At 51.8% G+C, this 22,023-nt stretch overlaps 2 protein-coding genes across 5 annotated transcripts; one reads left to right on the top strand and one right to left on the bottom strand.

Moving 5' to 3' along the window:
• The first annotated feature begins 70 nt into the window (after positions 1–70).
• LOC105472300 (pyridoxamine 5'-phosphate oxidase) lies at positions 71–22,007 on the top strand. Of its 3 annotated transcripts, XM_011725418.3 has the most exons (8): positions 72–306; positions 1,542–1,666; positions 3,135–3,234; positions 4,077–4,130; positions 4,379–4,507; positions 4,825–4,895; positions 21,412–21,552; positions 21,858–22,007. In XM_011725418.3, the coding sequence occupies exons 1-8, from the start codon at positions 169–171 to the stop codon at positions 21,874–21,876; spliced, it is 777 nt and encodes a 258-aa protein (XP_011723720.2). In that variant the 5' UTR covers positions 72–168; the 3' UTR covers positions 21,877–22,007. The 3 variants fall into 3 exon arrangements, with proteins under 3 accessions (XP_070939124.1, XP_011723720.2, XP_011723719.1); XM_071083023.1 differs by having other exon boundaries at positions 71–306; positions 21,412–21,955; XM_011725417.2 differs by lacking the exons at positions 21,412–21,552; positions 21,858–22,007 and adding an exon at positions 5,116–8,255 and having other exon boundaries at positions 78–306.
• LOC105472299 (proline rich 15 like) lies at positions 11,551–17,424 on the bottom strand. Of its 2 annotated transcripts, none has more exons than XM_011725411.2 (2): positions 17,198–17,424; positions 11,551–12,842 (listed from the first exon to the last, which is right to left on the bottom strand). In XM_011725411.2, exon 2 carries the CDS (start codon positions 12,811–12,813, stop codon positions 12,502–12,504), a length of 312 nt encoding a protein of 103 aa, XP_011723713.1. In that variant the 5' UTR covers positions 12,814–12,842; positions 17,198–17,424; the 3' UTR covers positions 11,551–12,501. The 2 variants fall into 2 exon arrangements, with proteins under 2 accessions (XP_011723713.1, XP_011723714.1); XM_011725412.2 differs by having other exon boundaries at positions 11,551–12,845; positions 17,198–17,422.
• Positions 22,008–22,023: the final 16 nt, after the last annotated feature.

Below are 22,023 nucleotides of genomic sequence, written 5' to 3'. Positions count from 1 at the left end.
TCCGATCCTGGAAACTCATTGGCTCCGAGGATTTAGGACCTGTTAGCTTGGTTGGACGACTAGCAAATCCTTCCTTCCCCGGGGTAGAAGTCCAGGGTGAGAAATTGGTTCCGAACTCAAAGGAACCCAGCGCCGGGCCACAGCCGGGTCACGTGGCCGGCGGCCCCCATGACGTGCCGGCTGCGGGGCGTCACAGCGACGTTCGGGCGACCTGCCGAGTGGCCAGGCTACCTCCGTCACCTGCGTGGTCGCAGTGCTGCCATGGACCTGGGACCCATGCGCAAGAGTTACCGCGGGGACCGAGAGGTGCCGCCGCCAGGGCCAGGCCTCCTGCAGGGGCGGGGGAAAAGGGGTCCCCGGAGTCATCTACAGCGGGGCGGGGAGTAGGAGGAGCCCCTCCGGGCTTCTGGGGCCACCCGGTGGGGCAAGGAGGTTTGGGGATCACCCCCAGTGGGAAAAGGGGGCTTCAAAGACATCCCACCGGGGGAGGAGTTCCGGGAAAACGCAAATGAAATGGGTTCAAAAGGCAGCCTTTCGTAATGGGTGAGAGCTCGAACTTTGGAGCCTGCCTGGGCTGGAATCCTTAGTGTCTCTGGGCCTCAGTTTCCTCATCTGGGAAGTGATAGTACCTGCCTTACGGGGATGTTATGGTCTTAAATGTTTGTAAAGTGCTTAGAACCCTGCTTACTCGACAGGTAGCAAGGTCAGATAACTTGCTCAGGCCCACAGCTAGTGATGGATGAATCAGGGTTTCATGTGATGGATGTCAGGACAGTGCTGGGCCTCCCTCAAGGGCGGGGGAAGAGTGGTCCTCGGAGTCATCTACTAGGGGGAGGGGAGTAGGAGGAACCAGCCTCTCAGGGCTTCTGGGGCCACCCCCTGGGGCAAGGAGGTTTGGGGGTCACCCAAACCTCAGGTGGGAGGAGAGGAGAAAGCTCTTAGCTTACTGCCTTCAGTACTTTCTGCTGACCACTGGGAAGTTCTTTTCCTTTTCCCTTCTCAGGAGGGGAACCAAGAGAACCTTTTAGGAGTTGGGGTCCAGGGCCCTGGTTGCCAAATCTGGTTGCTTGTGGTCATTTCTAGAAATGCTTGTTTAAAATGCAGTTTTTCCAGCCTGGGCAACATAGTGAGACCCTGTCTCTACAAAAAAATAAAATTAGTCGAGCATATAAGTAAATAAAAATGCAGTTTTTGATTAAGCCTCAGACCTGCTGAATGAGAAATTATGGGGGTGGAGCCCAGAAAGTTTTTTTTATGCTCCCCAGGTGATTCTGATGCACAGACAGTTTTGATTACCCATGACATGAAAACCCTGATTTATCCATCACTAGCTGTGGGACAGCAAGTTGTCTGACCTTTTTATGCCTGTTTCCTCACCTGTAAAATGGGGCACAGATTCTTCTTACTGCGTACTATTTTTTATTTTAAGGTCACTGTCATGAGGACTAAATGAGTTGATATTTGAAAAATGATTAGAACAGTGCCAGGTACCTAGTAAGCACTATATATGTTTATTAAATGGAATAAATCTCCCTTCCTAGGCATTTGAGGAGACTCATCTGACCTCCCTTGACCCACTGAAACAGTTTGCTGCCTGGTTTGAGGAGGCTGTTCAGTGTCCTGACATAGGGGAAGCAAATGCCATGTGTCTGGCTACCTGTACCAGGTGGGCATGGCCGTGGGCCCCTCTTTGGGTGGATACATATGAACTAGGAAGCTTATGAAGCTCTCAACTCTGGATGCCAACTTTATGGTTCCAGCTCTGTTATTAATGTGCTGTGTGGCTTTAGATGAGATGCTTGTCCTCTCTGGGCCTGTGTCCTTACCTATAAACCAAAGACCAGAACACAAAATTATATTTCAGTGATAAAAATGCAATGCCTTAGACTGGGCGCGGTGGCTCACGCCTGTAATCCCAGCACTTTCGGAGGCCCAGGCGGGTGGATCATGAGGTCAGGAGATCGAGACCATCCTGGCTAACACGGTGAAACCCCGTCTCTACTGAAAATACAAAAAATTAGCCGGGTGGGTAGTCCCAGCTACTCACGAGGCTGAGGCAGAAGAATGGCGTGAACCCAGGAGGTGGAGATTGCAGTGAGCCAAGATCGTGCCACTGCGCTGCAGCCTGGGGGACAGAGCGTGAGACTCCATCTCAAAAAAAAAAAAAAAAAAAAAAAAAATGCAGTAGCTTGTTCATCTCTGCCCTTGATATATCCACAAGCAACCCCTTGCCTCCCTCATCTCCCCATCTACCCAAGCCTCGTCTGTCATTCAGGAGCTACTTCTGGTGAAGCTCTGTCTCTCTCTCGAAATCTAGCACAGTACTTGACTATATCATTCCTTTGACAATCATATGCCCTTTGAGACATCACTTGTATTAGCCTATTATTCAATTCTCCTTGCTAAAGTGTAAGGCCTTGAAGCCAGCGCTCTTGTACTGTGCGAGTGGATATTTCCCAGACCTCTGAGCAGAGGAGCTGATCTCGTAGCACCACTGTGATCCCGAAGCATTGGATGATTGCATTATTGTTAGTCCCTGCCCTTAGGGTCTTATGAGTTTACTAGGGATGTCTTAACAAAATACTGTAGACTGGATAGCTTAAACCACGGGAGTTTATTTCCTTATAGTTCTGGTGGCTAGAAGTCCAAGATCAAGGTGCCATCAGGGGTGGTTTCTGGTGAGGCCTCTGCTTGGGGTTTGCAGACAGCTGCTTTTTGCCATGTCCTCATACTGCCTTTCCTGTGTGTGTTGTGGGGGGCAAGGGAGGTGGTTCTAAAGTGCCTCTTCTCTTACAGTGACACCAGTCCTATTGGATTAGGGCCCCACCCCATGACCTTATTATTTAACCTTAATTACCTCCATAAGGTCCCTGTCTCCAAATACAGTCACATTGAGGTTTAAGGCTTTAACACAGCGGTTTTGGGTGACACTATTCAGTCCATAACAGGGCCCTAGGCTGTGGTGTCATACCTCTAGGACAAACCCCCAGGAGCACATGGGAGGGGGCCCCAGCCTAACAGCCCAGTAAAGGAGGTACAGCTGGAGGGGGTGCTGAGACATCTTTTGGGGAGAGGGACTGTAGCCAGAACATTGAAGCAGGCTCTGACCACAGTGCTCTGCTGTTTGCTCCTAGAGATGGAAAACCCTCTGCTCGCATGTTGCTACTGAAGGGCTTTGGGAAAGATGGCTTCCGCTTCTTCACTAACTTCGAGAGTCGAAAAGGAAAAGAGCTGGTGTGTGAAAAGAGCTGGTAATCTTTCCCAGGGCCTGTGGGATTTGGCCCTTTCCTCCTTAGTCACCTTCTCATGCTACCCCACCCCTCAGTCTACTTGCTCTCTCTCTGCAGGTGCCCTCCTGCCATGAGGCCTTGGCACTTGCTGTGCTCTTTGCCATAAATGAATGAATGCACTTTCTAACCAACCTCACCCCATCAGCCATCACCTGTTCCTTCAGATCTCAGCCCACATGTTACCTCCTCAGGAAGGCCTTCCTTGACTCTGACTCAGACTCAGCCCCTCATGTTGTTTGCTGCCATTATAACTTGCAACTTTCCTTTTTATCATTTTCTTCAGTTTGTAACTAAGCTTTTATTTGGGTGATTATGTAACTGATATTTGTCTCCTCTGCTGAACAGTAAGCTCTGCAGGAGTGGAGGATGCTGTGTTTTATCTCTGCTGTATCCCCCACATGTCTCCTGTTGTCAGACCCAGAGTAAGCACTTCGTGTGCATTCAATGAATGAATCCAAAGTGAGTAAACCTCCCTGAGTCCATGCCAGCCAAACATGCATTTCTCAAGACTCGCAAATCTGTGGGTGAGAGAAATCACCCGGTCTCACTTTGGAGTCTGACTGGCTTAAACTTAGCTCCACCACTTACTGCAGGAACTTGGGCATGTGACTTAGCCTGTCTCCGTATCTGTGACAATAGGCCTACTTTTGAGGGTTTAAATGAGCTCATACAGTGGATGCATCTGCTGTGGGCCTGCACACTACAGCTCTCCTGCCTTTTCCCTGCATGCCGGAGGCCTCCTCTCCCTATCCTGATGACTGGCTGTGGATTCTCTTTTACTTCTAGGACTCGAATCCCTTTGCTTCCCTTGTCTTCTACTGGGAGCCACTTAACCGTCAGGTGAGTGGATTTTCCCAGGACAGCCTGGGATGGGCTGGGTTGGCAGGGCCTGAGTTTATGGCTAAGTCTAGTGAAGGTCCCCAGACTGGGCAAACATCCCAGCTGGGCACTCTGCCTCTATAATAGCCCTCAGTTAGCTGGAGCCAAGAGTGGTGGGACAGCCGATAGAATAGAGAGGAATAGGGCCTGTGCTGGTAGGAAGGGCAGGTGGCATTGAACGCCATTCACCCAGAGCCATCCTTGAGCAGGTGCGTGTGGAAGGCCCTGTGAAGAAGCTGCCGGAGGAGGAGGCTGAGTGCTACTTCCACTCCCGCCCCAAGAGCAGCCAGATTGGGGCTGTGGTCAGCCACCAGAGTTCTGTGATCCCTGATCGGGAGGTGAGTGGGGCTCCACTGTAGTCCTCCAGGTGGCGGAGGCTTTGGCTTATCCCCAGAAGCTGTCCCCAGGAGATGCCACGTTCCTCTCTCCAGCCCAGTGAAAACAGTGAAAAGGGCAGTGAGAAGGGAAATAGGGGTAGGGAGAGGGAAAATAGGCCTCCTCTGTCCATCTGGCCATCCCGTTGACTGTGTGCTCCTGGAAGGCAGAGGCCAGTCTGCTCTGCTCACCAGTGTCCCCAGCACATATCCCCAGGAAGTCCTTGTTAATGAATCATTGACTGGGCCTGGCCCTTCTTCTAACTCCTTCCCCTGGACAGTATCTGAGAAAGAAAAATGAGGAACTGGAACAGCTCTACGAGGATCAAGAGGTGCCCAAGCCAAAATCCTGGTGAGTGACATCTGGTAGTCATCTAGAAAGGGACACCAGGCCCCTGTGTTTACTTGAAGCCACCTGCCTGGGGAATCACAGATCTCCTCCTCCCTGGCCACCCTCATCAGATGCATCCCAGCAACTTCCTTCAAGAGGCCCTGGGATGAGGGGTGAGGGTGGGAGAGTGACCTGGCTAGGAAAATCCACAGAGCACTGAAACCTCTGCTTCTCCTTATAGGGGTGGCTATGTCCTGTACCCTCAGGTGATGGAGTTCTGGCAAGGTCAAACCAACCGCCTGCATGACCGGATAGTCTTTCGGCGGGGCCTGCCCACAGGAGATTCCCCTTTGGGGCCCATGACCCACCGCGGGGAGGAAGACTGGCTCTATGAGAGACTTGCACCTTGACTCTGGGACCTGCCAGGCCAGAGTGCAGCTAGGGCTGGGTGTCAAGAGAGGGTGTGGGATTGGGACTCAGGCCCTTCTTTGTAAGCTCAACCCATTTCCCTCCCTACCCTTTATATTGAGGACTCTTCAGAGCTCATGCTCTAAGTTCTTTGTACTCAGTTGGTTTTCAGTTAGCTGGTCAAGTATAGTGTAATGGTGGTGTAGAGAATCACAAATGGAAAATCATTCCATAATTATTTTTTTGACCCTGCCTATGATTGATTAGGATAGCTCCCTCTAGGGGTAGCAACCGGCGTGACTCCGTTTCTGGTGACAGGGAGGGCCCCAGCAGCCCTGTCTGTTACCATGTGAGTCATACTGGCCAAAGCTTAGTGCCAGCATATTCACCTGAGCCAACGTGGCCAATCAGATTGTTTTGTCAGTAATTTGAAATTTGAACTGGAGGGATCCAGAACCTTGGGAGTCATTGAAGCCAAGTCATTCATGGCAGCCAGGAAACAACAGGAACCAACAGCCTCTGCCTGCTGCTATTGCAACTCCCAGGATCCCTCCCTCCCAGGTCTGGGCCGTGCAGTTCCTCCCCCTGCCTTGAAACACCCCACTATCTGTAAAGTCTCTCTCTCTCTCTCTCTATTTTTTTTTAACTTAATCTAGCTAGAATATATTTCTGTTGGTTACAACTTAACTCATTTATGGATAGGATTTTTTTTTTTTTTTTAGACGGAGCCTCACTCTGTCGCCCAGGCTGGAGTGCAGTGGCGTGATCTTGGCTCACTGCAACCTCTGCCTCCCGGGTTCAAGCGATTCTCCTGCCTCAGCCTCCTGAGTAGCTGGGACTACAGGCACCCACCACACCCAGCTAATGTTTGTATTTTTAGTAGAGACGGGGTTTCACCATGTTGGCCAGGATGGTCTCCATCTCTTGACCTTATGATTCACCCACCTCAGCCTCCCAAAGTGCTGGGATTACAAACATGAGCCACCGTGCCCAGCCAGGATAGTATATTTTTATAGCACTTCCCCTACTGATTGCTGCCTTGTCTGTGGCTCCAAGGAACCTGTAGAGTTACAGGGAAGTTACAGGGAAGCAGGTTTCATCTCAATAGTGGGAGAGATTTCAAACAGTCAGACCTGCCTAAGAAGGAATGGGCTGTCACTAGGAAATTTTATTCCCAGTCAGTCAGGGATTTTGTAGAAGAGCTTCATGTGCTGGTACCAATCGGACAGGAAGATTTTTTTTTTTTTTTTTTTTTTTTTTTTTGAGACGGAGTCTCGCTGTGTCTCCCAGGCTGGAGTGCAGTGGCGTGATCTCGGCTCACTGCAAGCTCCGCCTCCCGGGTTCACGCCATTCTCCCGCCTCAGCCTCCCAAGTAGCTGAGACTACAGGCGCCCGCCACCACGCCCGGCTAGTTTTTTGTATTTTTTAGTAGAGACGGGGTTTCACCATGTTAGCCAGGATAGTCTCGATCTCCTGACCTCGTGATCCACCCGCCTCGGCCTCCCAAAGTGCTGGGATTACAGGCTTGAGCCACCGCGCCCGGCCTTTTTTTTTTTATTTTTATTTTTTTGAGATGGAGTCTCGCTCTGTCCCCAAGGCTGGAGTGCAGTGGCGCGATCTCGGCTCACCGCAAGCTCTGTCTCCCGGGTTCACGCCATTCTCCTGCCTCAGCGTCTGGACTAGCTGGGATTACAGGTGCCCGCCACAGCACCTGGCTAATTTTTTGTATGTTTTAGTAGAGACGGGGTTTCACCGTGGTCTCCATCTCCTGACCTTGTGATCCGCCCGCCTCGGCCTCCCAAAGTGCTGGGATTACAGGCGTGAGCCACCGCGCCCGGCCGGACAGGAAGATTTTAATCAGCTTTACTATCTATGTTTGTTTATGGAAATTGTGTGTATATATAGATACATTTTCCAAAAAGAAAAATTAAATGATTATAGATATAATGTTTTTCAGACTATTCACATATCTGCTTTCCTTACTCCCCATCTCTGCTGATTATTCCTAGATCATTGGCTTTTCACCCACACTGGAATTACCTGGGGAGCTTTAAAAACCCTGATGCCTGGGTCCCACCCTCAGAGATGATTGAACCAGCCTGGCCAGCATGGCAAAACTCTGTCTCTGCCAAGATATGAGTGCAGCCTGGGCACTGGGAAATTTAAAAGCTCCCCAGAGAATTCTGTGCAGCCAAGGTTGAGACCTCCTGGTCTAGAGCTTTGCTGTACACAGTGTGGTCCACAAGCCAGGAGCATCTGCATCACTTGGCAGCCCCTTAGAGATTTCAGACTCCAGACCCACTGAATCTGACCCTGCATTTTCACTAGATCCCAGGTGACCAGCTGCACTAGACTCAACCTCTAAACCATGACCTCCCACCCTCACAGTCTGTGGTCCTTTAGTGACCCTCAGCTGAGTCACTGTGTTTGTTCTCGTTGAGCACAAGCCCGCTTACCAGGGACAGACTGGATGAGCAAGCAACCTGCTGGCTATGGAGAGGAGCCAAGCCGGGTAAATATTTGCCGTGACTAAGCCAGGATCAGAGAACTGACTGTTTCTTGCACTGGCTGGCATTGAGCTTGCCACTCTGTGAACTGTGCTTCCTTCCCCTGCATGGACCTGTTATCAGTCACTGTTATCCGCAGGGCTCCTCCAACGGCAGCCCTCTCCTTGTTTATCCCCCTTAAGCCTGCTTGCAGGAAGGCACATTAACCCTGTGGCCCCCTGCAGGCAGGAGGGTGTCGGGTGCCCTTACCTACCTTGCCCTTTTTCTTGTACCGTAGGCTGTGCCATTTATGAGTACGTGTATGTGTGTCTGTGTGTGTGTCTAGAAGTGCTGCACCCACCTTGTATTATTGGAGGTTGTGTATCCCCCCCAGCTTTGAGCCTGGTCTCAGATGTTCCTTTTCTGTTCTCTGTCCAGCCGTTACTGCCCCCAGTCTGTAATAAAAGCCTGTCAGCCGTGCATTTTATTGATGTTCAACCCGGCCTGGTCTCTCTCAACCCCCAAGGCGGGGACTTGGGAAATTTAAGCGACTTTCCTGCCCCCTCTTCTCCCCACCATGTAGGCAGTACGTCCAGCAGGGGGAGCCCTCCTCCCAGTGTCGGCCCCTTCCGGGCGGTGAAAGCCACTTCTAGCCGGCCTCCCCTGCCTCCCTCTTCATCCGCTTGGGTCGCGTCCCAGTGAAACTGTGGTCGATAACCCATAGCCTCTCCCTGTTCCCGCACATATTTGCGCTCTCGGTTCCTCCTCCTCGCCTGTTCTCATGAAAACTTGCAGCTGCCTCACTCTGCTTCCCTGGGCAGCCAGATCTCCCTTTGGCTTCTAGTACCTACCCCATATCTATCTGGTACCCCAGCTTAGAAACATAGATAGACTTTACCTAGAAGATGGAGCCGGGGTCAGCAAGCAAGGGGCAGAGGGGCTGTGGATACTCTAACCCAGAGGGGTAATGGTGATACTGGAGGAGCTGGCAGTACAGTGCCAGTATTATCTAGAGCCTTAGGTTGGTGGCCCAGGGCCCATCCTTATCTCCCACCTCAGGGAAACCGAGAATGGGCGGATGTGGGAGATGCCTGTAGTCTAGGGTCTTAAGGGACACTCAGCTTCAAAACTGGTTGGCTTTATCCAACTGCTTCCAGAGTTTGTCCAGTTCCCTCGAATGATGCTCACCTCCCAGGATCCTAAGACCCAGAGGTTGCTCCCTTCCCTCCCAAATTCCCCTTCCGCAGAAGATGTCTGTGCTTTTCTTTGTTCCGAGCTTCAGTTTCCTGTTCCCGTAGCAGATGAGAATCAAGAGTGGAAGGTGGCTGTGTGGGACAGTGGTCACATGTACAAGCCAGCTCTGGCTTCAGTGCCAGCTGTACCACTGCCAGTGCCTGGCCCCCGGGGTGAGTGATTTAACCTCTAAGCCTCAGCCAACTTGTCTGAAAAATGGGGATAATGACAGTATCTGTCTCAGGCGATGATAGGATTAAATGAACAAGCTTAGGGAGAACTTGTTCTAGGGGCCGCCTGCTGTAAGCACGCTCTAAATGTTAGCTATTAACCGCAGGGCTGCGGTGTGGGGAAAGTCTGAGCTCCTCTGTGGAGGTCTCATGGATTGAGTAGTTGGTGAGACCCTAGGAAGTTCTGTGTAGTGGGAAGGGGTAGTGGAAAGAGGCCTTGGGAAAGGCAGCACCCCTAAGCCTGCCTTCCATCCCTCCAGCTCCTGGTCTCCCTTACTCATCATTTGAGGTCCCCCTGGCCTGGGTGAGGCACCTAACAAAGGCTCCCTTGTATAGGTCTGTTTGTTTCAGTAATAAATTCCCTGAGCAACAGCTCCTGGGGTGGGGTGGCCCAGCAGCCTGCCAGGAGCTGACCTGGAAGCTACAGGACCACATTGTTTAGTGACCACCTTGGTCTCTCCCTGTGTTTCTACCACGAGCTCCAGAGATTTGGCCAACGTTTTTTTAATTCCCAGCTCTTATGGCTTCAGAAAGAGCTGGACCTAGCCTCATAAGATGACAGCTTTCTCTTCTTTCTTATTTATTTATTTTTATTTATTTATTTTTTGAGATAGAGTCTCACTCTGTCGTCCAGGCAGGAGTGCAGTGACGCAATCTCGGCTCACTGCAAGCTCCACCTCCCAGGTTCACGCCATTCTCCTGCCTCAGCCTTCCCGAGTAGCTGGGACTACAGGTGCCCACCACCACGCCTGGCTAATTTTTTTGTATTTTTGTAGAGACGGGGTTTCACTGTATTAGCCAGGATAGTCTCCATCTCCTGAGCTCGTGATCCACCCACCTCGGCCTCCCAAAGTACTGGGATTACAGGCAAGAGCCACCGTGCCTGGCATATTTATTTATTTTTGAGATGGAGTTTCGCTCTTGTTGCCCAGGCTGGAGTGCAAATGGTGCGATCTCGGCTCACCGCAACCTCAGCCTCCCAGGTTCAAGCGATTCTCCTGCCTCAGCCTCCCAAGTAGCTGGGATTACAGGCATGCACCACTACACTCGGCTAATTTTGTATTTTTAGTAGAGTATTTTTAGTAGAGATGGGGTTTCTCCATGTTGCCCAGGCTGGTCTTGAACTCCCAACCTCAGGTGATCCACCCACCTCAGCCTCCCAAAGTGCTGGGATTACAGGCATGAGCCACCGCACCCGGCCTCTCTTTCTTATTTATTAAAAGACTTTTTTTTTTTTTTTTTTTTGAGACGGAGTCTCGCTCTGTCACCCAGGCTGGAGTGCGGTGGCCGGACCTCTGCTCACTGCAAGCTCCGCCTCCTGGGTTTACGCCATTCTCCTGCCTCAGCCTCCCGAGTAGCTGGGACTACAGGCGCTCGCCACCTCGCCCGGCTAGTTTTTTGTATTTTTTTTTAGTAGAGACGGGGTTTCACCGTGTTAGCCAGGATGGTCTCGATCTCCTGACCCCGTGATCCGCCCGTCTCGGCCTCCCAAAGTGCTGGGATTACAGGCTTGAGCCACCGCGCCTGGCCAACATTTTTTTTTTTCTGGAGATAAGATCTAGTTCTGTCACCCAGGTTGTAGCGCAGTGCTACAATCATAGCTCACTGTAGTCTTGAACTCCTGGACTCGAGCAATCCTCCCACCTCAGCCTTCCAGGTAGATAGGACTACAGGCATGTGCCAGCACAGTCAGCTCCTTTTTGTTTGTTGGTTGGTTTCTTTTTTTAGACATGGGGTCTCACTATGTTGCCTAGGCTAGTCCAAACTCCTGGGCTTAAGCAATCCTCCCACCTCAGCCTCCCAAAGTGCTAGGATTACAGGCCTGAGCCACCATACCCACCTTCTCCTTTTTCTTAAACCAAAGCTGTAGGGTATGGTGGAGTTCCTTATAAAGTAAGGGGGAAGGAAGCCAGTATTAAACTGAGTGCTTACTATGGGGCCTCTCATACGCCACTTAATACTGACAGTCCCTATGTGATCGGTATTATTTCAGCCCCCTTTTACAGAAGAGGGAACCCAGGCTCAGAGTACAAGCAGATGTTCCCAAGGTCACCCAGCTACTAAGGGGTAGAGCCAGAGTTTGAATCTTAATCCCAAACCAAACCACTGACTCTTTGGGGTCAATCACCAAAGGTCTGCCCTACTCTCTTAGAGCACCTGATGGCCTCTCTGTTAACCGGAGAGAACCGACCACTGACGTGTAACTAGCTCCTTCTGCTCCCCCATCCCCATACTAAGGCTAGTTTGATGGTAAAAATTAGTGACCCAGTTCCTATATTGTCACACCTGGCAACCCTTCCTGAAGCTTGAAAGGAACAGTTTGAGCACAAAGGTCCACTTTACTTACATGAAGGAAGATAAAGGCATGAGAAACAGTCATCTCAATAAATGCAAGACATGAGGATAAAAGAGGTTCTCTGCTTTTCCAGCATTGTTATTACAAAGAGAGAAACCTACAATTAGTTTGTTAAAATTCAAGGCTCCAGGACTCATCTCTGGAGCTGATACGTCTTAAATACTATTACAGTAGGGGAGGGAGAGGAGACAATTCCCCATCCACTCCCCCAATTTGGCCCGTGTAGCTTCCCTTCGAGGGTGTGTGACTTGCCACCTGCACAAGTCATGGCCAAAACAGGAGCCAAAAGGCCAAACTACCATCAATCTAGTCTTCTACAGCACCCTAACAGAGTGCCAGTGTCCTCTGCCCCCTCCACACTTGAGGGCAAAGTTCCAGGAAGTTTACTGCCGGTGTTAGGAGGTGAGCTCAAGTTCAGTGTCTCTGCCTCTGGCTCCACAGAAACCAGCCCCTATCACGTGGCTTCTGGAAAATGTGCCCTCCTCAGGATTGGTCCAGGGAGTAGTCACGGGTAGAGAACGTAAAGGGAGGAGCAGTTCAAACTTGACCTTGACCCTGTGTCCAGTGATGAGGTGAAGTCTGTCTGGCTCACTCCATTCTCTGCCATGCCCACCTGTCTGCTGGCCCTGCCATTGCTTCAAGGAGGGCTGTTCCTCTTGGGTGAGAGTTTTCACCCTTGAACTAGAGTGCCTTTATATGTGGTCGGGGGGAGGGTGGGAGGACCCTGGGATCTCCCAGGCCTTACAAAAGTGGAGGCACATAAATACAAACCTAAAAACCAGTCATTTCCTGCCAGCAGGTATCAACTACCCCCACGGCTTCAGCTATGGCCAAAGAGGCCAGCGTGGCAAAGTCCTATCTCAGATCTGGCTGATGGCAGGGAGCCAGGAGGTGTTAGCACCCTCCTCAGCCCTTCACTTTGATGACCGTCCTTCCTCGTGATCATCAAAAAGGTTAGGGTTCTCTGCCAGCGTGGCTCTCACTTTCTTCTTCTCCTTGAAGCGTCCCGAGTTGGAGACCTTGACGTGCTTGCCCTTTGTACTCTTGTCCACGATCTTCTCCAGGCGGGTGTTAAAGTCGCTGTTGGGGCCTCCAGCGTCAGGCCTTGGGGGTTCTGCGCCTCCCTCTGTTTGGGCATAGGTGTCAGGGATCTCATACAGCACCTTGGGAGTGGATTTCTTTTTCCGGAGGAAAGTCAGCTTCCACCAACCAATTTCAGTCGTCATGGCGCTCCCTAAGCCGAGGGTGGGGCTTTCTGCTGGAGCAGGGTCGGGGAGACAAAGGGGTCAGTGGGAAAAGGGGGTGGGTGCCTTTGGACCAGCGTGCTGTAGACTCCTAATCATGGGCTGTTTTAAGAATTAAAGAAAGGGCTGGGCGCGGTTCCTCATACCTATAATCCCAGCACTTTGGGAGGCCAAGGCAGGTGGATCACCTGAGGCCAGGAGTTCAACCAGTCTGGCCAATGTGGTGAAATCCCGTCTCTACTAAAAATTAGCTGGGCGTGGTGGCACACACCTGTAATCCCAGCTACTCGGGAGGCTGAGGCAGGAGAACCACTTGAACCCGGGAGGCAGAGGTTGCCGTGAGCTGAGATCGCACCACTGCACTCCAGCCTGGGTGACAGAGCGAGACTTGTCTTAAAGAAAAAAAAAAAAAAGAAGAAGAAGAATTAAAGAAAGAATTTAAGGTAGGGCTGAATAAACCCAAGACTGAAATCAGTAGGGGTGACACAATGCTTTTGGAGAGTGTGAGACAAGAAAAGGGTCAAAGTCAAGGTCAAGACAGGGAAGTCACCCACCAGACAGAGAGGCAGTGGGATAGGCACACACCATTGCCCTGCAGGGTTGTCGGGAGCTTTGAGATAATTCCTGCCAGGCCCCTCAGGGCCATAGGCAGGTGGACAGCTTGCCCGAGTCACACAGCATCCAGGCATTTGATGCTTTTCCCGAACTTCCCACTACACCACCAGACCCTGCAGCCAGGTGTGGGCAGACCATTGACTGGTAGCATAGGGAGAGAAACGCCCTGTGCATTTTGCTTGGAATTCATTACAAAATTAAATATAATTAGTGACATTTCAAGCAATTTGAACTTCCCAGTGGTGCCCAGCAGGGCTAAAGTAGCTGCTGGGCTGTTCCTAAGGCAGGAGTCAGAGCCTCAGGCTGGGAGTGGGAAGTCCTGGGGGCTGTCCTAGCCTCATGACCTCTGGCAAGCTACCACCTCTCTGGGCCTCCATCTCCTCACCCATCCCATCCAGCCCTAGTATTTAGCTCTACTGTTAGTCCCTGCCCACAGAGGTACCCATGCATTGCAAAGTAAAACTTAGGATAATGGGAATAATTACTAAGGGATGGTTCCCTTTCCCCACCAAGCTTCCACAAGGACAGGAGTTGGAAGGGGAGCTAAAAAGGCAGAAAGCAATTAGAAGGATCCCAGAAGTACAGGGAGACATGGTCATCACGGGTTGTACCTTTCAGGGTGGGGCTTGGGGCTGAAATCCAGGCTTCTCCACTCACAGGCCATGTGCCCTGCCATGGAGCTGCCTTCCCTGGGGGCCTCACCTTTGACTAATTTCCACAAAGGTGCTGTCTGAGCTAGCAGAACTTCTGGGAGATAAGGTTGCCTGGACATCATTGATAGCTGGGGTATGTAAGATAGAAGCAGATGACAGTCTGCTAGATGAAGGAAGATCAATGACAGAACAGGTAGAGGAACGGTGATGACTGGCGAGGTCAGTGGTCTGGTTCTCGGGACGCCTAGCTGCCGGCTGTGAAAGCTCCCAGGAAGGAAGGCGCAGCTGGTATACACCAGAAAGCTAGAGGGTATCACCTCCTTTTAAAAACTGGAGGGGTGTTCACTGCATTTTTATAGTGACTTTTTTTTTTTTTTTTTTTGAGACAGAGTCTTGCTCTGTTGCCCAGACTGGAGTAAAATAGCATGATCTCGGCTCACCGCAACCTCCGCCTCCCAGGTTCAAGCGACTCTCCTGCTTCAGCCTCCCAAGTAGTTGGGATTACAGGCATGCACCACCACGCCTAGCTAATTTTGTATTTTTAGTAGAGACGGGGTTTCTCCATGTTGGTCAGGCTGGTCTCAAACTCCTGACCTCAGGTGATCCGCCTGCCTCAGTCTCCCAAAGTGTTGGGATTACAGGCGTGAGTCACCGTGCCCAGTCCAATAGTGCCTTTCTTTGTGTAGGAGTAGAGGATTTCTCTTCTCTAGTTTTCTGATTTCTGGAATTTCCGTAATTAGTATAGATTATTTAAGGGTTGGGGGGCATATCAAATTTAGGAAAGAGGAGAGCATGATGTGGGCCTAGGCTTTACAATGAGCTGAATGCCTGCATCCATACCCCCCGTGCTCTGGTGTCCTGATCCTCCATGTCCCCACCCCCTCCCTCAGAGCACACAGCCGGTGGGTTCCTTCCAACACCTCTCTGTCTGGGAAGCAGCTCCCACATTGCCAGCTCTGTCCCTTTAGCTGGGCTCAAGTAGCAAGAGAAGCTGAGGGGAGATCTTGTGCAGCTCATGCTCAGAAAGTGAAGGAGCGGTGAGAGGGGCTTGATAAATACTTCCAGGGCACCCTGGAGAGGTGAGCGCACCTAGGGACAGCCTGAGAGGTTTGCTTTGGCAGCTTGCCCCACCTGGGCTTAGCACAGCCTTGTACAGAACTTAGTGTTCCAGAATGGGTTTCTGGAAGGAGGTGGGGGAGAGCAGAGAAGGAGGAACAGGGCAGTTGCTTGGCCTGTGGATGCCCCAGTCACTGCCTTGTCTGGAATGAGGCCCACAGCCCCACCACTGCCCATTTGGGGCTACCAAGGAACTTGGGGAATGGAAGAACAGAAGATCCAGCTCCTGAGACTGTCATAACCACCAGATTTTCTAGCTCCGGAGAGAAAAGGGCTTCTGCCTGTGCCCGTTAAAATTCACCTGTTTTAACAGGAATTTCAAGTTGGCAAACCTGGGGCTTAACTCTCCTTGGCGTAAAGGGAGCCACAGATCACGAGGAACTTGTCAGCAAACTGTAGAGATGGGAACAGCCCTTATGCCCTGCCCTGGGGCCTCCATCAAAGCATCAGCTCTGATGCCCTTGCATTCTGGCCTTGTACTCTGGTCTCTCTAGAATACTCTGCCAGAGGCCAGGTGCAGTGGCTCAAACTATAATCCTAGCACTTTGGGAGGCTGAGGCAGGAGGATTGCTTAAGGCCAGGAGTTTAAGACTAGCCTGACCAACTTGGGGAAACCTCATCTCTACTAAAAATATAAAAACACAAAAAATTAGGCGGATGTCGTGTCGTGTGCCTGTAGTCCCAACTACTCGGTAGGCTGAGGCACGAGATTCCCTTGAACTCAGGAGGCAGAGGTTGCAGTGAGCTGAGATTATGCCACTGCATTCCAGCCTGGGTGACAGAGTGAGACTCTGTCTCAAAAAACAAACAACAAAAAAAGAGAATACTGTTTTTGCCAGGCCTTCCTGTCTGTTCTGCCCAGGAGGACATGTGGGCACCAGTAAGCAGGTGTTTGCCCCATTAGGCAAGCCGGACTTATGGAAATCTGAGTTTGCAAAACAGAAAAATTAGCAGACTATTCTTTGTTTTACAAAATAACCCAGCTGTAGGATCCTGTAAATAGTCATCATAAAAAATAGTGTAAAATCTGATTTGCTTTAAAAACAAGCAAACAAAAAAGGTGATGTGATATCCAAACTTCCCAGATTCTCAAAGTTGCAAAGAACAAGATACCTACAACCGTGTGCCCGTGCCTCATCACAGAGGGCTGAAAGGGGTTTGGGGAGTAGGGGCAGGTAGCTTGGGACTTCAAACAGACCCAGCATTTGGTGACACATGGTGGGCCCTGCAGTTCGCTCGTGCAGGTTCCTGAGCTGGCCAAGCTAAGGGCTGGGCCCTTGCCCTGGGGCCTTGCAATCCAGGGATGATGGAAATCAGCCCCTGAGGATGCCAGCTTCACCTCTGCTGTTTGCACAGCTTTGGGGCCATGAAGGGCCTCATGGGACAGCCTGCCACCCCCGGTCTTTGGTGGCCAGTGCTATAGCGTGCACATGGGTGTCCCAGGACAGGCCCCTCCATCCCAGCTGGGTTCAGTGAGCTGCTCTGAAGGGCTTTGCCCAGACTGAGCCAGGCCCCTCCTGAGCTGGGTCAAGTTAACCATTGACTGGGGCAGAGGTGGAGGGGCAGGGGGACAGATAGGGGAAGCAAGTCAGCTAATATGTTGTAAGACAAAAACCCAGAACTCCCTCCCCCATCCCTCTGCAGGGCCCCAATGGCACTTAGGGGGCCTGCAGGATGAGACGGGGGTACCCTGGATAGGAATGGGGAGATGTTCCTACCAGACAGCTGGAAAAATGCTCCAGACTGGGGGGTCAGAGGGGTGGGCTCCAGTTCAGCAAGAGTTAACAGAAAACTACTCAGCAGTCGCTCTCTTGGAGGCCTGGATTGACTCCAAGAGGCAGTGGGATGAGTCCTGAGTGGAGACCAGGTTAGAGGCCTGGGTTCCTCTTTCCCGCTGGGCTTGTCAGCCATGGAGGCAGAACTGGATGCCCTGACTGGAGTCTGTGCCTTGGTTTCCCCACCCACCACCCCTCTGCCTGTACCTGTAATCCTGACTGCTCCAGGCTGGAGGTGAGACCTTTCCTAGAGAAGCAGTTGAGTGTAGGAGCTGCCTGGGAGGGTGAGACTCGGGGAGGAAGGGTTGCCTCCGGGGTGCTGTATCAGGCAAGGCTCAGCCAGGAGAGGTGGGTAGGAGCAGCTGCACGTCAGGTGCAAGAGAAACAGGTGCAGGAGCTGGTACCTGCTCTGCTGCAGCTCCTGGAGTCAAGGTGAACCTGAAACCCAGCCCCTCCCGGCTAAGTAAACAGAAGCAGAGGCTGGCTCAGGCTGATGAATATTCATTATGCCAGAAATCCAATCCCAGCGCCCCTGCATCCACCCAGAAGCCAGGGTCCTCCAGGGACCGCCACGCAGGAGGAGGGAATCCCAAGGGAGATCTGGGGTCAGGGAGCACAGGAGGCTGTCTCTGTTTCCCCACTCTTGGGTGTCTGGTTGCACTCCCCAGCTATAGCCAAGGTCACCCCACCCATTTCATCTTCTGAGGAGGCTCAGACCCCTCTGCAGTATGGACCACCACCTGGATGTTGCCCAGGGCACAACCAGGAAAGAGTTAAGGGCTGCTGCTTCCATTGGCAGGCTGGGTAGGACGGGGTGCACCCCAGCTTCCTTTGAACTCCCTGAGTCGAAACCAGTCCCTGGTTAAACTGGTTGGCAGACCGGTTCCCAGGCTGTCCCTCCCCTGCCTGAAGCCACAAAGTGGGGACTGGGTTGGGGGCTGTGGCTTCCTCCTGACCTGAAGAGCCCCTCCTCAAAATCTTCCTAGGGAGAAAAAAATGGGCACCAGCCTCTCCTCGGGCCAGGCTCTCCAGACCCACCACAACCTCAAACACCGTCATTCCTCTCCCACTTTGCTTGGAGGTGGGCTTCAAGGCCCTTGAGATCTTATGCAGAATTCCATGTTTGTGGGCAGAGGGGCATTGCTTCTTCTGCATAGATTATACTTTTATCAGACTCTCAAAGAGACCTGTGACAGTCTCCCCATTAGCAAAGTGCCACTGGCTTCAACTCCTCCCAGATGTCCAGCAGCCTATTGAAAGGCCTTCCTGGGTATTATGAAGTTGGCAAAAGCTGGAGCAAGTTCTCAAGGAAAGGAGAGATGGGTCCCTAGTGAGGCTGGAAGAGAAGGAAAGGCAAGAAGGCAGGGGATGGGCACATGGTTGGGGACAAGGGTAGAGTGTGTGCGCACAGGGGCCATTGTCCTCACTGATCTGCAGTCTCACTCCCCCTGCAAACCCACCATTGGCCAAGCCTGTGTGCAGCCCTCAGCTGGGGCTGCTCTTGGCAGATGGCTCCGTGATTGGGGAACGTTGTTTTGCAGCCACCCGGAGGTGGCCTGTCCTGTTTGCGCCGGCATTCTCTCCCCTCGGATGGGCATCTCTGGAGAGTGGAAAACGTCTGCTGCATACTCAGTGTCTCTGCCACTTCCTGGGCCCAGTGCTACCAGCTTAGGTGCCCAATTCACCCACCAGCTACCTTCCTCCATGTACCAGAGGTGTGCGTGTCAGGCAGAGTGAGGCACGGGTAGAGAAAAAGCATAAAATCCCCCTTTCCCTGGCTCTCCCTCTAAGTTACATTTGAAATCTCAGCTTACCAACTCTTAAAGCTGTCCCCCATCTCCAATCCTGCTTCTACTCACTCCAGCTTCTGATGGCCTCTTGGGTTTGTATTCTCCTCCATCTGAAATAGCCCCCTTTCCCTTAAAGAGTCCTTGGGTAGACAGTCCTCCAAAGCCTCCCCACAGCCCACAGCAGAACCCGCTTGGCCTGGCTCTCCTAGGACGGGGCCTCTGCAGCCTCCTTTCGTGCCCACCCACCCCTGCCAACCCTCCCCGAACACTAGGCCCTTCTCTGCCTGCCTTTGTAGGCACGAGGCTGCCTTAGAAGGGTGAGATTAGGAGTGCTGGGTGTGTTCTTGGGTGACAATGTCTTCCCATCGCCTGTGCGACCTAAGATAAACTCCTATTCATCCCTCAAAACCTGAATTAATGATCACACCTCCCACCCCACCAGGAGTTTTCTTGTTTCCCCTTCTGTGTTCCTATAGAACCTGCTCATATACTTCTATTTAACACGATATGTATACCATGATTGATTTCCACTTATAGACTTTTAGCTCTTAGATTCCAGAATTATGTATCACTGATCCAGACCTGACATATAGTAGGTACTTATGCAAGCTTGAAAACACAAATGAGAAACAGAAACATTGTTTTTACCCAAAGAAACTGGTAATATAGCCCCTTGTTTTGTCCCACGCTCCCTGGGGCAGGTAAACGTGCAGGAAAACCCATTTATGGCCGGGCGCGGTGGCTCAAGCCTGTAATCCCAGCACTTTGGGAGGCCGAGACGGGCGGATCACGAGGTCAGGAGATCAAGACCATCCTGGCTAACACGGTGAAACCCCGTCTCTACTAAAAAATACAAAAAACTAGCCGGGCGCGGTGGCGGGAGCCTGTAGTCCCAGCTACTCGGGAGGCTGAGGCAGGAGAATGGCGTGAACCCGGGAGACGGAGCTTGCAGTGAGCTGAGATCCGGCCACTGCACTCCAGCCTGGGCGGCAGAGGGAGACTCCGTCTCAGAAAAAAAAAAAAAAAAAACAAAAAAAACCATTTATTTGCCTTCTTGTGGTTCCAGCTACAGCTGACTTGCTGTCATGTCATCATCTCCCTGGGGGTTGATTGGAATTGAAGGATATAATTTTGCAAGGTCCCCTGCCTCTAGTGCAAAGTACACACAGCTGTCCCAGAAAGGTGCCCACAGCTTCCTAGATCTGTCACTTTCTATAAAAGCCTGGTCCACTCAGAGTGGATATCTGGTTCAGAAGACAAAAACTCCTTCCAGCTCAGGTGTTGGGAAGAGACCAGAAGGTTAGTGGGATGGGCTTTGGTCTGGGGGACAGTAACTCAGAGTCAGTTCCCCGCTCTCCCTCCATAGAGGAAAGGACTTGCCCTGGAGGCACTCATTCCCCGTGCCTCTCTGATGTCTGAGCCCAGGGGAGCAGATTCTTGTTCTCTTAACCCCACACTGAAGAAGGAGCCATGGCAGGCCCACCTGGCAGGCCCACCTGCCAGGTGCCATGGCAGGCCCACCTGTGGCTCTCCCTTCCCAAGCACCACCAGGACCAGGTGCAGGTATGAGGCCCTAGCGCATTACCAGGGAGGGGCCAGCCTGGGGCGCAACCTCTGGCCTTAAGGGCATTTATTTCTGGGAGGAGCAGGACTGGGAGGAGAGTTTGAGATAAGACTGTGAGCTACAAATATAACTCCTCACGTACAGGCCACTTTATTGCTTTTTTTTTTTTTTTTTTTTTTTTTTGAGACGGAGTCTCGCTCTGTCGCCCAGGCTGGAGTGCAGTGGCCGGATCTCCGCTCACTGCAAGCTCCGCCTCCCGGGTTTACGCCATTCTCCTGCCTCAGCCTCCCGAGTAGCTGGGACTACAGGCGCCCACCACCTCGCCCGGCTAGTTTTTTTTTTTTGTACTTCTTTTTAGTAGAGACGGGGTTTCACCGTGTTAGCCAGGATGGTCTCGATCTCCTGACCTCGTGATCCGCCCGTCTTGGCCTCCCAAAGTGCTGGGATTACAGGCGTGAGCCACCGCGCCCGGCCCACTTTATTGCTTTATAAAAATTTTCACCTTTGGCCAGGCACACTGGCTCATGCCTGTAATCCCAGCACTTTGGGAGACTGAGGCAGGTGGATCACCTGAGGTTGGAAGTTCGAGACCAACCTGACCAACATGGAGAAACCCCGTCTCTACTAAAAATACAAAATTAGCCAGGCATGGTGGCGCATGCATGTAATCCCAGCTACTCGGGAGGCTGAGGCAGGAGAATCGCTTCAACCTGGAAGGTGAGGCTGAGATTGCGCCATTGCACTCCAGCCTGGGTAACAAGAGTGAAACTCTGTCTCAAAAAAAAAGAAAAAAAAATTCACTTTTAAGCACACCTTCCTAAAACTAGGTTTAAGTGTAACATGCCATATACATGCAGTGTGCACGTTTTCAGAAATGTGTTCTCATTGAGTAAAGCAAGTTAAATTCACCTAAGGGAGCCCCAAAGACCTTGGTGCCCTTTTGGGGTGCACAGCCATGGGGCCCCATTGAATTACAAATCCAATCAGCCTGGCATATCCATCCCATTTTACTGACCTCTGCCCAGCAAGTAGATCTAGGCTTCAGGGATATTTCTTCCCCAAAACAGGGAGAAGAGAGGTGCTGCCATTATCCTCAGTGTTCCCCCTTCTCTGGAAGGCCAGGAGATTGGAGATCCTGGGGGTGTCCAGCCTGGTCGAGGTGACAAGTGGGGCAAAACCAAAGATCAGTCTCTGGCGGGCTATACCAGGTGCCGTGGGGAGGCGGGGCAGGCAGAAGCTGCATTCTGATCTGAGGTGGGTGGTGGGGCTGCCATTGGAGGGGGCTCTCTCTTGTTTTCATGCGAGGCGTTCCCTTCAAGGAGATCTCAGCAGGGAGTCGGGGTGTGAGCAGCCAATATTAGGGGGACTGTGTTCCAGGCACTCTTCCAAATGTTCCATAGGTGTGAAATTTTGATCCCCACAGCCGCCCCTTAAGGTGGATTCTCTAACCCAGTACACCCATTTGCACCCCCTCAGCAATTTTCCTGTTGATGTTTGCATTTGTTTCCTGTAGCTACCATGAGTTACCATGAACTCCATGGCTTGAAACAACAGAAATGGATTCTTCTGACCTATCCAGTAAGGCAGAAGTCAGAAATGAGTTTAACTGGTCAAGACCAAGGAGTTGCCAGTGCTGTGATCCCTCTGGAGGCTCCAGGGAGAACCTGTCCTTGATTGCT

The sequence above is a fragment of the Macaca nemestrina genome, chromosome 17 (assembly GCF_043159975.1).
Source record: "Macaca nemestrina isolate mMacNem1 chromosome 17, mMacNem.hap1, whole genome shotgun sequence".
In the NCBI taxonomy this organism is placed as follows: Eukaryota; Metazoa; Chordata; class Mammalia; order Primates; family Cercopithecidae; genus Macaca; species Macaca nemestrina.
Note: the sequence above shows the minus strand (reverse complement) of the source record. Positions and strands in the feature narration are given on the sequence as shown.

What these genes read in the sequence shown, in the direction of transcription:
- LOC105472300 (XM_071083023.1), top strand. Translation starts at nt 169, where the DNA reads ATGACGTGCCGGCTGCGGGGCGTCACAGCGACGTTCGGGCGACCTGCC. An exon ending in GGGAGCCACTTAACCGTCAG is followed by an intron (nt 4,131 to 4,378) that starts GTGAGTGGATTT and finishes ATCCTTGAGCAG; the next exon opens with GTGCGTGTGGAAGGCCCTGT. An exon ending in GTGCCCAAGCCAAAATCCTG is followed by an intron (nt 4,896 to 21,411) that starts GTGAGTGACATC and finishes TCCCCAAAACAG; the next exon opens with GGAGAAGAGAGGTGCTGCCA.
- LOC105472299 (XM_011725411.2), bottom strand. Translation starts at nt 12,813, where the DNA reads ATGACGACTGAAATTGGTTGGTGGAAGCTGACTTTCCTCCGGAAAAAG.